Source organism: Cryptomeria japonica, chromosome 5, assembly GCF_030272615.1.
Source record: "Cryptomeria japonica chromosome 5, Sugi_1.0, whole genome shotgun sequence".
Lineage (NCBI taxonomy): Eukaryota > Viridiplantae > Streptophyta > Pinopsida > Cupressales > Cupressaceae > Cryptomeria > Cryptomeria japonica.
In genome coordinates, this window is record NC_081409.1 from 624,225,880 (window position 1) to 624,239,026 (window position 13,147).

The window sequence follows — 13,147 nt, forward strand, 5'->3', positions numbered from 1 at the left end:
CAGATACCAACATTAGAGTAATCAGGGTCATCACTGACATCGGTACCGACATCTAGCACTTCAGTGAAGCCGACATCAGTTTGGGATCCGAAAATTTTTATTTGTAAAATCATTTTGTAATTATTGTATAGGGCCGACATTGAATATCTTTTGTAATGTATTTGTTTGTAGAGGGTATATAAGTTAGTTTACTAGGTTATTTTGATATATGACAAGCTAGAAGAACAATGTAATGCAAAGGATATGTGTGTAGGTCATCTGTATGGGAAATTTATATCATGCTATGATCAGTAGATGGTTTGTAAAGCATTCTTGGAGGAAAGGAGATAACGGTAAAAGGGTTCAAGGTTTATGAACCGGTACAGAACTGAGTTTTAAGCGAAACTCTTTCTAGCATTGCAGATGCATTTTATGAGTTCACCATTAATGTTTTATCTTAGTAGAAGCTTGTAGTCAGTGAGACTCTTTTGTGTTGAGTAGTGTGCCTTCCTGCATGTGTAGGCCCCCATGCTATGTAATATCTTTCATATGGCTAGTGAATTGATATTGTGGGTCACAAATCCCACAGTGGTTTTTCCTCTTTGAGGTTTTCCATGTATAAAATTCAGTATTTTATGGTGCTCATTCATGTGGCTGGTTTATTTACTTCATGTTATATGTTTCTTCATTTACCAATTTATATGTGTATGTTGCAATAAGGTAAAATCTTGTGTTACCAGTAGAACACTGATTCACCCCCGCCCCCCCCCGGCTCTCAGTGTGCTTGGATTCCTTATATTCCAATAGTTACTCATATTAGGTTAACTCATTCTGATATATATCCTTGAAGCTCTATCAGAATAACTTTAATTATCAGGCTAACATCTAGCACCTACTCCACCTTCACAACTTATCCCGACAACCATTTGATGTCTTTGATCCCTTACGTCGGTATTTCTTACTTTGATGAGAACTTGACCTTTGATTTCCCTAATCACCATAGGCTATCCCAAATGAAGAACCTCCAAGCCAAATGACCATATATCAAAATAACTACAACTATCGACATAGGAAAAAATGTGCTAGAATGACAGAATAAGTTATACCAACGCCACATTGTCTACCTCCCCTTATCAACATATGCATCTCGAAATGCATACTCCATAGTGATAGACTTAATCGGCATATGCTACTCTAAAATGCACACCCATCAGAACAGCTAACACTATCGTAATACCTTTTGAATGTTATATTGTCTTTACAAACTTCTTCTGATGACTCAAATTGAACCTGCATCAACATAGCTACTCCGACACTGAACTCCAAATACCTCCTCCATATCGGTATATGTTATTTTGATGAACTAAACAATGGGTCTTTTCTACTTTTTCCTCTATCGACATAGCTCGGTCAATCAGCCTAGAAGAAATTCGCTATTCCCCCTTCAATATAAACTCCAATAGGTATCCTTAGTCTCCTAGTTAGCATGTCTATTCTGACACAATGATGTCGGAGTAGTTTACACAATTGGCATTACACAAAATTGCTACTCCGCCTATGTTCATCTATCTTGATAAATAACTCTGCCTTGACATTCGACATTTTTATCTCAATCCGATGAAGCACAACAGGAACACCACATGACCCAACATTGGCCAGACTTATGTTGATAGCATTTTCCTTCGCATGACCTGGTATCGGCCTAGTTATTCTGATATGATCACTTCACCTGCACAACACTTGATCGGTATATCTATCCAAGATGCTTATTTATCATATCATAATGTGATTGGTATAACACTGTGTGGTCTTTTTGATACACATGTTTTCACAATTTTAACTTCAGGACATCTAACAGGAACTCCATAGACACATCATATGGCACTGTGGGAATCTACGACAATCCATCAACCTGATCACTACGATCTCTCCTACTACATCTGCAACCTATTTGGCATTCCTTTGAAAGCTCATCATCGTGCATCACTATAACCATTTCAGCTTCTTAGCTAATGACATCAATCAACTTTGTATGCGCGTTGCATCTTCATCCAGTGGGTGTCTTGTATCACCTTCTTAACTGATGACATCAATCAACTCTGCAACTCCGTTAACTCAATCATGCACACACACATGTTGACATGAATGACAACTTCAATGCCAACATTTTCCTTCTACTATGTGTTGGTTCTAGATTCAAAATACAATAGTTATAGATTTGAGAATAACAAACAAATACACATAGATTTAGTTATTTTAACGGCATAAATTGGAGGCCAAAGTTGCCTTAGGTAAATTTGTTTGATATTTTTTTGATGAAACTTTGGGGGGACACTCAAAACATTATAATTATCCCAAAAAAACATTTTTTAACTACATTTGAGTCCTAAACAAGGTCACCTCAAGCAAAATTGTCCGACATTTTCAAGTCCACATTTTACACACAAGTTCCTCCTTACTTCTGCTTTCTACATATGTAATTTATGTCTGCATATTTGATTTGAGACTATCAATTCATGGTGAGTACTATCAATTTCACATCTTTAGCCTTAGATTGATAACATTCAATTTACATCTTTCCATAGCTCATTTTCAACCCCCAATTCAAGGAGTACCGAATTCACCTCATGCTTAGTCCTTTTCAATCAAATTTGAGATTGAGCCCAGTGGATCCATTCTCATTCTAAATGTAATAATTGGAGATAGGTTTAATTCTTGGTTTGCATGCATAAACTTGTGAATCTTGTTTCCCATCATTACAATTTTTATCTTTGTTTTAATTCTAATGGAATGTTTCATAACTTTATATTCTCTTGATGAAAAGGTCACATGACACACGTATATCATAAATTATAAATTGGTTGTAAATACCCAAAGACTTATATCTTTTTAAATTTTTAAGATATAGATACATTTCAAATATTTTGACTAGTTATCCATTTAAATGAAATTCATATTCTATTATTTTTTAAGATTCTCTTTAATTTAAATTTCTTTTTACATTTTTTAAATGTGTAAGATTAATATTATTTTAAATAATTATAATTTATAATATTAGAAGACAATAAATCTAACCATTAATATTTTAATATACAAATGATTATATAATTAATATAACCATGTGCAACTTTTAGATATTTAGATTGTTTAAATGTCAATATAGCTTTTTTGAAATATGATAATAACATAGTGTATGTAAAAATAAACAAATTGATATGTATAACTGAAATAATATTAAAAGGTAAAAAATTGAATAATTTTATTTTTATATAATAAATTATAATATACATATAAAAATAGAAAATATTATTTAATTAAATCTTTATGAACACAATGATGTAATTAAATAAAATGAGGACGCCTACATCAAAATTTGAGATTTGCTAATCATGTATCTACATAAAAATTATATTATACATTATTATATCCAATAAAATAGATTGCTTAGATATTTCAATACCTTATTTATACAAATGGATCAATGCATTTAAATGGCAAAGGAACAATTTTGACTGCTCTAGATTTGTCCACACTGTCAAGGTGTTCATTCTCTAATCTGCATGCCAAAACAATATTGTAACAAAGTCAAATTTAAAAGAAAAAGAAGAACTATAAAGATTTTGAATCTATTCATATTAATGAGATAGGAAAATTAAAATAATTATGATATAAGAAATTATAATGAAGTGAATTTAATATGATGAGTATGATCAATAGTAGTAACGATGAATATAAGAAAAAAAAAAATTATTAATTGATTTCGATTTTATTGGTAAAGTTGAATGATTAACAAGAAAATTATCAAGATTAAGTATTATTAGATATAAACTCAATAATATATTATTAGTTACATTTGGAGTATGCTCCATTTACGCACCCAATGAACCTCAGGAGAGAGCTGAACTTTGGTTATGGATATCATCCCTTCCTGACATCCCATGGATATTGGGAGGAGACTTTAACATGGTTGAGTCTCAAAAAGACAAATCTGGAGGCAGACCATTTAACTGGAAACCTGCTGAAGTTATGCCCTGGAATAATATGATCCAAGGAAAAAAACTGTTTGACCCTCTGAAAAACATTGACAATACCAATTCTAATCTAAAGTATACCTGGTGTAACTTTCAACAGGCCTCCTCCCGTATCTATGCCAGACTTGACAGATTCTATGCTCACTCGAACAGTTTCTCCTTCATACCTGACAGAAATGGCAATGTTGTTTCTATTCACCCTACGGCCCTATTAGACCACCATCCTATTTCTGCTTGTATCAAACTATCTTGTGTTCCTCAAGCACCTCTGGTTGGCAAATCTAGATATATTCTTAATACCTCTTTGCTAAAAGATAAAGACATACTGATAGCCATTCAACTTATAAGCTCCTTTAATAAGAATAGTTATCCTTCCCTTTCCTACTGTGATAGATGGCAAAAGAATCTTCTTGCTTGGAAAGCCTTACTTCAAACGATTGGCCAAAAGAAGGCCAAGGATTATAGATATATTGAGAAATCCCTCTCAGATAAGCTTTGCTCTGCTGAAGTTAGTATGCAGAGCAACCCGACTAATCAAAATCTATTACCTATGGTATCTAGAGCTAGGGACAACCTTAGATTACATCAGCAAAAACTTGTTAATGGTGTCAAGATCAGATGCAGGGCTCACTGGCTTCAATTCGGTGATAAAGGTACAAAATTCTTTTTTAACTTTCTTAAGCAAAAACATACGAACGAAACTATCTCAAGCATCTCTGTGGAGAATATTGAGCTAGTGGACCCTAAGGAGATAAAGGCTGCCTTCTCCAAATACTACTGTAATCTGTTTACTTCTGAGGACACTATGGAATCCGCTGAGCTCAGAAAACAAATTAGAACCATTATACCTAATAACATAACCCAGTCCGATTCCGATTCTTTGGGACAAAGCATAACTAAACAAGAGATTGTTAATGCTATCAATACTCTTAAAGAGGAAAAAACTCCTGGGCCTGATGGAATCCCAGCTGAGTTTTATCAAGCTAACATTGATTGGATAAGCTCCGATCTCCTTGACCTGTATAATGAAGCTTTTGATAAAGGCTCTCTCGGCAACATGATAAACAGGGGTATTATCAAATTAATCCCTAAAGAGGGAGACAAAACTAATATAAAAAAGTGGAGACCTGTTACGCTTCTGAATGTATCATATAAAATTTTGGCCAAAATTCTTGCTCGTAGATTAGAAGGTATCCTGCCTAAGTTTGTAAGCCCTACCCAAACTGGTTTTATTAAAGGTAGATACATACTGGAAAATCTTATAACCAGTTGGGAAGCTATGAACTGGGCTAAGACCTCCAACCAAAATGCTGCTATCCTTCTCTTGGATTTTGAGAAAGCCTATGATAGAATAGAATGGAGCTTTATTGATACTATGCTCAAGGCCTTTGGTTTCCCTAACCTATTATGTAAGTATATCAAACTTTTGCTTAAAGATGCTATGGCCCAAGTTGATATTAATGGATCTCTTTCGGAGCCCTTTCCTCTAACTCGATCTATTAGACAGGGATGTCCACTTGCCCCTGCTCTATTTGTTATTGCTTCTGAAGCTCTTACCTACATCCTTACTGACGACACTTTATCCCCGAATGTCAAAGGTATCACTCTTCCCAACAATGAGGATCTGTCTATCTGCCAATTCGCTGATGATACTAGCTTATTCATTAAGATGGAAGAAGATAACTTTAATTGTCTTACTAAGAAACTTGATCTCTTCTGCTCGATCTCGGGTGCTAAACTATCTCAGGCCAAATGTATTTGTCTTGGCTGGGATGATCATCCTCCGGGGTGGTTGTTGAAATTTGGCTTCCAGTGGGGTGGCCCAACCACCATAACCAAATACCTGGGCATCCCTTTTGCTGTAGATCCCTCTATTAAGGATATGTGGTTATGGGTTAAGACCAAAATCACAAAAAAACTTAATAGCTGGTTCAACTGATTCCTGTCACTTGCTGGCAGACTTCAAGTCTGTCAAAAGATTTTATCTTCATACAACATATACTACGCTTCTGCTTGGATGTTCAACAACTATCAAATTTTAGAAATCCAGAAGGCTATAAGGAACTTCCTTTGGTCGGACGGTAAAGGAAATAAAAAGTGCCACATGGTTAAATGGGACTGGTGCTGCACTGATAAAAAATATGGAGGGCTTGGTCTAAAAGACCTTAGACTCCAAGGTATTGCACTTGCCACCAAGTGGATCTCTCACTGTGTAGAAGGAGAAGAGCCATGGAAAGTACTTGTTAGGAACAATATCTTGAGAGGTTACCCAAAAAAAGCTAAAACTTGGAAAAATCTCCCATTTGCTAATATCATCTTTGGTAAATTTCCTACTGCTGTGCATGGCTCTGCAGTATTCAAAACATTATGGAGAGCTTGGGAGTTGTCTAGACACTGCATTTCTGATAATGCATTCCATTCGGACGACTCTCTACATGGTGAGAGGTCTATTTGGTGGAATCTGTATCTCCAAGGGAAGCCGCTTGCCTTGACTCAAGGCTGTTCGGCCAAAGTATGGAATAACTTGGGAATCTCCACATTCATGGACCTTTTTGAAAATGATTGCTTGATTAATTGGGATGAGTTAAGATATAAATATAATCTTCCTGCCGCTCATAAAAAAACATACTCCATGCTTACTAGAGCCTGCTCGAATATCCCTTCAAACTGCCTCGTTGACTCTCATAGATTCACTAACAGCAAGTGGACTGATGGTTCTCTACTGACTAAACTTAAAGCCAAAAATGTTTACAACTCCCTGAATAATAATCTTAGTATTATTAAGCATGTTAATAATGTGTGGTATACTGACCTGGAGATGAAGGACTGGATTAAAATTTTTAAAAGAATCTGGAAATCCTCCATTGACCCCAAGATCGGATGTTTTAGATGGTTATTGTTAATTAATAGAATACCTATTAACAATTACCAGATGAATTATGATAGTTGTACCTTCTGCAATAAACCTGAAACTTGTAGACATATATTCTTTGAATGTAATTTTGCAAAGAAAGTATGGGAATTATGTGGAATTACGTACCCCAAGTACATTGATATCTTTGAAATTATTACAGGTTACATTCATGGACTTAAAAATGATTCTAATATTCTATGGTTCATTATTTCAGCTAACATTTTATGGCAGCTATGGAAATGCAGAAATGAGGAAAGGTTTCAAGGTGCACATAGATCTCTTACTAAGTTATACCTTAAACTCACCCTTATTAAAATCTCCTCGCAGGTTTGTATTACGATGATGATCGAGAGGGAGAAACTGATCAGATTCCTCAAGATGGGGCACTCTACTATGTTCGTGTTTGAAATGAAAGACGGTTACGACTATCGTAACCACATGAACAATATGGTTTTTTTCAATAAAACGGTGAAAAAGCTGCACAAGGAAATTACCAAAATCAAGAATGCGACTGATGATCAGATAAAAATGATTGCTCAAATCCAAGCTAATAAAAGCATCGCTTGGATGGAAGGACCTCTCGGATGGACTGCTTGGGTTGAACAATTTGAAGACCTGCTGCATTAATACCTTTTATGTTATTGTATAGCTGCTTCACTATGTAATTTACATTTTTGGCTGCTCTTGTGACCTACTCTCCGTGTGAGGCATGCCTCCGGAGCTGACTTAATTTTGGAACCTCCTCGTGATGTAATTCTGTTGATAACACTATATTTAATATAAAAAATAAATGAAATCAATATTTTTTTTTATAATTGTAAACAAAAGAAAAAATATTATTAAACACTTAACAATTATTTTCTAATTAAAAAATATTTAATATGAATAAAATATAAATTTATGATCAAAATATTTTTAATTCCATCGTCTACCAATATAATAGAAGTTATGCAAAAACTTTTAAGATCAAAATATTGTGAAGTGTATAAAATTTAATAATATCTTTTTAGTAAATTGTTTAATGAGTTATTAATGTATTATCATAAATAGTCTAATTAATTTTTAAATTCTGATTATAGTTTTAATTATATAAAATAAGAAAGATCCTAACCCATTTACAAAACAGCTATTAAAACGGGTGGGAGGAGTTTCAGAAAGGAACATTAGCAAAACAAAAGACCAACCAATAATGGATGACTAACAGCAACAAAAAAAAAAAAGACGGGAGATCAATTAAAAAAAAGAAGAAAGAAAGAAATTGAAAGAGTAACTAATTATCACCCAGAAGTTTGAGACCAAAATTTGATTATAATTAAAATAAAAAGAACCAACCTGAAAAAAATCCACAAGCCTCGACGAGCAATTTCTGCCATTCCAAGAATGAAGTCTATATACTTCTGATAAGTGGGTCCGCAGGGCATGACTACGTGTATAATTGAATACAACCATGCTAATCGAAGCACTGCATTCACAAACTGCAACATGCAACACTACGTTCAATGACATAGAATTATCTTGTGTCAACTATGAATATAGGGATTATCTAAGGAATAAAGTTTAGGGTTTCATGAAAATCACCATTGAAATGAAATATATTCTCTTATTCTTCGAGATCAGTTGATCTCTAAGCCAAGGGTTCACAGACTTGCGCTGAAGTAGACCCCAATCTATCACAACGTCCCAGTAAAATTGATAAACAGTTGCAATACTGGAAGATGTCATAAACAATACCAGAAATAACTTTGAAGAACTGCTCTCGTATTTAAATCTTATCACCATTGCTATAATAGCAAACATATACTTTCCCCCATTTGCAATTTGTGAAAGCTCTCTCTCGTCCACCCAGCTCTTCACACACTGTCTTATGATATGGGAAAAATATATATTGTAGGTAAAGTTGATTTTGTTGATAGTTTAAGGAATACCCAGTAATGAAAACATAATTTGGGTTTTTGCAATTTACCTGCATAAGTCTCCACCAATATGGCAGTACAGCAACAATGTATGGGAATTGAAAGAGGGGACTTGAGCATACAGAATTGTCTGAGTTATGGTGCAATAACTGACTTGCATGGTAAAAGGAAATGTACCCAAGAGATCTCAATGTTGTGATCTACAAAACAGATTGGAATGTTTTGGAACAATAAAACAATTCAGACATTCATATATTATATGGTCTTAACATTATCACTTCTGAAACCAAAAACCCAAACCATGGATTTGCATGCAAAAACAAACAAATCTACCATCTACCTGGCTTGTTAACTGATCAGCAAGGAAAAAGTCAGCAAATTCAACCTGTTAGTACATACCATTCAGAACAAATTAGTAATAGTAAATAATGGAATGAAAAATGTAATTACACCAACTTAGCTATGGAAAAATACCTTGTAAAGTGGTGCACATATAATTCGCCACAAACACCGGATAAAGTAAAATCTAGCTGATCTGTAACAAATATCAAAAGGAAGGAATACAAACACCAGAATCACCTGCATTCAAATGAAATATTTGAATGATTCTAGGGAAAGCTTCTAAGTTTTTTTATCTCTTTAACATATTTTAAATTTTCATTTGTTTAAATAGTTCATCTGAAATTTCCCACTTGAAATCAAATATAAAAATTCATATAAATTGAAAAAATATAGTAAAATAAAAAAAATACACAAAATTAATAAGTTTACAAATAAAAAAGAAAAATCATTATATATAGAAATTTACCAAAAGAAAGGTAATGGGAATTATTTTCCCTTCTGGAAACAAAAGGAGGTGTGCAACAATAGAACTTATAGCAACGGTGAATAAACCAGTACTAATAACCATGACTTCCAAGCTTCTCAGTTCTGTCCCAGATGCAAAGTCAAAAATAAATGCATAATTTAGGTGGGATCTCGTGCAAAAGTAGACATTAAGGCCATACATATAAATGTGGAAAGACAGAAGGATTGATGTGCTGCAAAAACACCAATCATAAAGATTTAGTCAATATTTGATGAGCTAAAATCAAAATAAATTGTTAAGGAGAACTGTTGTAGAAAAATTAAGAAATCACACTACCTGAAGATTGGAACTACTGAAGATTGGAACTACATTCATTTGAAAGCTTTTGCTTATCACGTAACTTGAAATGTGAGGTTTAGAAACCGCAAAAACAAGTGCCAACATCAAACCCCATGAACAACCTGAAAAAAAACCTGCAATAGAAAATGTCCCATTTGAATACAAATTCTAGACCCAAAAGAAAACAGTCTAATATATGGCAAACACAAGTCTTTAGGTACATTACAAATTTCTATCCTAGACTGGAAGAAACAGGAATAACCTTTTTTCTTTAAGGTACATTATAAAACCTTTTTTTCTTTGGGTTGAATTGAGACCATCTAGGCCAATGTTTACAATTTATTTCGGTGATAATAAATAACTCAAAAAACTACATGGGCCTAGGAGTAGGATGTACCTAAAGAAAAGAATTCGCCACTAGAATTCTTATGGGGAGAAGGTCTCAAAGATCTCATGGCTCGTCTTCGGTTATTCTTACTGAAGTGCTTAGTGAACAAATTCTCTACAGTCTCCACCATGCTTAGCAGCTGTGACAACGTATTTAAAATTTAAATACAATCAACAAAAGTTTTATTAAAATTAAAAGTTTCCTTGTATTATAAAAGAAGCCAATGCACCTTCTTAGAGTTTGTTGAGAAATAGGAAGATTGTACTTCTTTTAGATATGTTTCACTCACACCCTTTCCTGTAACCTACACAAGAATGAGGAATGATAAAAGAAAAAAAAATCTTTATTTCGTGTTCAGCACACATTATAACACATTACACTGTTGTGAAAGAATCTCCATCACCTTATCATACTTCTTAAGTATTTTTCTAAAAGCAATGGCATTTAAGGTGCTGTACATACACAAAGCATATCATTAATAAGTAATATACACACAATAATATATATAGAGGTTGTAAGGCGTATTTGCTATATTGGTTTCTTTGAAAGTTGCAGTAAGTAAAAGAACCTGTAGTTCTGGAGGAGAGTAAGGCCTTTGTAATATTCGATAAAGGCTGTATGTAACATTTTTTCTGCATGACCAACTTTGTGTATGTAAGCACCATTATTTTCTCCATATTCTTCCATGTTAAAATCATAAGCATTTGTGCATTTCTCTGAAACTCTTAAACATTGAACTCCTATTTTTACATTTAAATCAAATATAAAATTACTTTTGGTTGTCTGATACTAATTAAAAAACTTAGAAATACTCGGAAAATTTATCTATATTATTTATGTAATGGAATATTGTGTGTATAAATACCTGTATCAACCTCCTGAGCGTTTGAATGGTCATATATTTTGCTTGCAGAAAGAGCCAGTTTTGTATCTATGAGAGTTTCCAGCTGTACTTGAAGTTGTTCATCTCTAACGAGGTATTCTTTTTCTTTGGTTGTATAAAATTTGTTAACCTTGTTAAGCTGAGAATCCAGCCTGGAAAAGAAAACTCGATCATGCTCTGCCCATGGAGATTGCCCATAAATCAACTCTGTTTCGTACACCATCTCCCTACCACCGCTACTGCTTTTTCTGGTTTTATGATGTACAATCTGCCAATAGATTAAATTCATATGAAAAACAAATATGAACAGTAAAATATAATGCATCTTTTAATGCTGGTGAATTTTCACAGTTTATGGGGTTGTTTTTTTGCTGCTTTTAGATTTGATTGCGCATCATTTTTCTATCATCAATGTTTTCAAATCACATTCTATGATCCATCATCATCATTTTACATTTCCTGTAACTCTCTCTCATTCTAATAGATCACAAAATATGATCCAAAACATTTAAAACAACAAAAAATAAAAACTAAAAACAATAAAGATAATGCATCTTATATATCTGTATATAATGCATGTGAAGATCCATCTTTCTGTATATATTTACCAGAGAAGAACAAGCAGAATGTTAATTGGTGACAAGGTGTTCTTCTTTGCTTGCAATCTGCTGTCTAATTTGTTTGATGTCCTTTTTGAGCTGCTTGTAATTCACATAAGAATTTATCCACTCTGCAACAAGTTGGGTCTGTAGCTGCTTCTGAAACTTCACCATTTCCTGACTTGTGAAAGAAAAGAATACCGTAGTTACTTACGAGTGTACGGAGGGATTTACGAGTTAAGGCACAACTCTTCTCCAGCATATAATATGGGAAGTTCAACAGGTTATAATAGATAATAATATTTCTGCTGTAATATAACGTGGACAATAATGACGGTGATATCGATATTGGGGCGGAGAAATACAGTAAATATAACGCTGGAAACAAGAGAGAAGCATAAAACATAAGTTGATTCGAGTCTCAGAGGTAATGCATATGTTTATAATCCAGTTATTTAGGACGTGTTATGATAAAGTAATGTAATATATAAGTGTAGGTTAAAAAAGAATTGGATTATATAGGTGCAGTTATGTATGTTTTTATAGTCAATTACAGTATCATTATGGAGAAATATTTTTTAGATTTTTGCTAAATAGTCATGAGGAAGAGACATTTTTGTCTTGGTAAGTTGAGAGATATCAATTGAAATTATTTTATTTATTTTAAAATTATTTTATATTTATTACTAAAAACCATTTAAATTTTAGAGTGTGTACATTGTTTATTTTTTCGAAGTATAAATTTTTAATTCTAATTTCTAAAATTTGATTAATTTTTATATTTAAATTCTAATCTTCTTATTATTATATGAAAAATAAATAAAAGAAATGTTTGCTATACATTGTAATTACAAAATGATAGATTATTTTTTTTAAATATCTTTTTTTTAGTTTATATTTATACATCTATCTATAACTTATAAATAATTAAGACATCTTTATTTTTATGTGGTGTTTATTTTGAAAATATTATGTTTATAATTAAACCCTTACAATTAGAGAGTTGCCATCAAGAAATAGGCTAGACAACCTGAAATGAACCACAAGTTTTTTAGAAATGACCTAAAACCTTCAGGACTTATAGGCGTTCAAATCCCAAAACAAAAAGGCTGCACGAAACATGAACTAGAAAAACAGAGCAACCACAACCAACCAAACACCAACTAGACATCAAAAGAAAAAACTTACAAACCAGACTGGCAAAAACAATAGGTCTTAGTCAACAAACAATAGACCTCAATAAATAGAGAATAAGGGTTTAAACAGGCACCCTCAAACAACAAGAAGGGTTTT

At 33.1% G+C, this 13,147-nt stretch overlaps 1 protein-coding gene across 1 annotated transcript; it reads right to left on the minus strand.

Moving 5' to 3' along the window:
* Positions 1–3,444: 3,444 nt before the first annotated feature.
* Positions 3,445–12,028, minus strand: LOC131063747 (phosphate transporter PHO1-like). The gene is made up of 14 exons (XM_057997648.2): positions 11,897–12,028; positions 11,238–11,523; positions 10,941–11,112; positions 10,776–10,824; positions 10,602–10,676; positions 10,382–10,511; positions 9,982–10,118; positions 9,845–9,877; positions 9,312–9,416; positions 9,178–9,222; positions 8,888–9,037; positions 8,503–8,781; positions 8,257–8,399; positions 3,445–3,535 (listed from the first exon to the last, which is right to left on the minus strand). The coding sequence occupies exons 1-14, from the start codon at positions 12,026–12,028 to the stop codon at positions 3,445–3,447; spliced, it is 1,827 nt and encodes a 608-aa protein (XP_057853631.2).
* Positions 12,029–13,147: the final 1,119 nt, after the last annotated feature.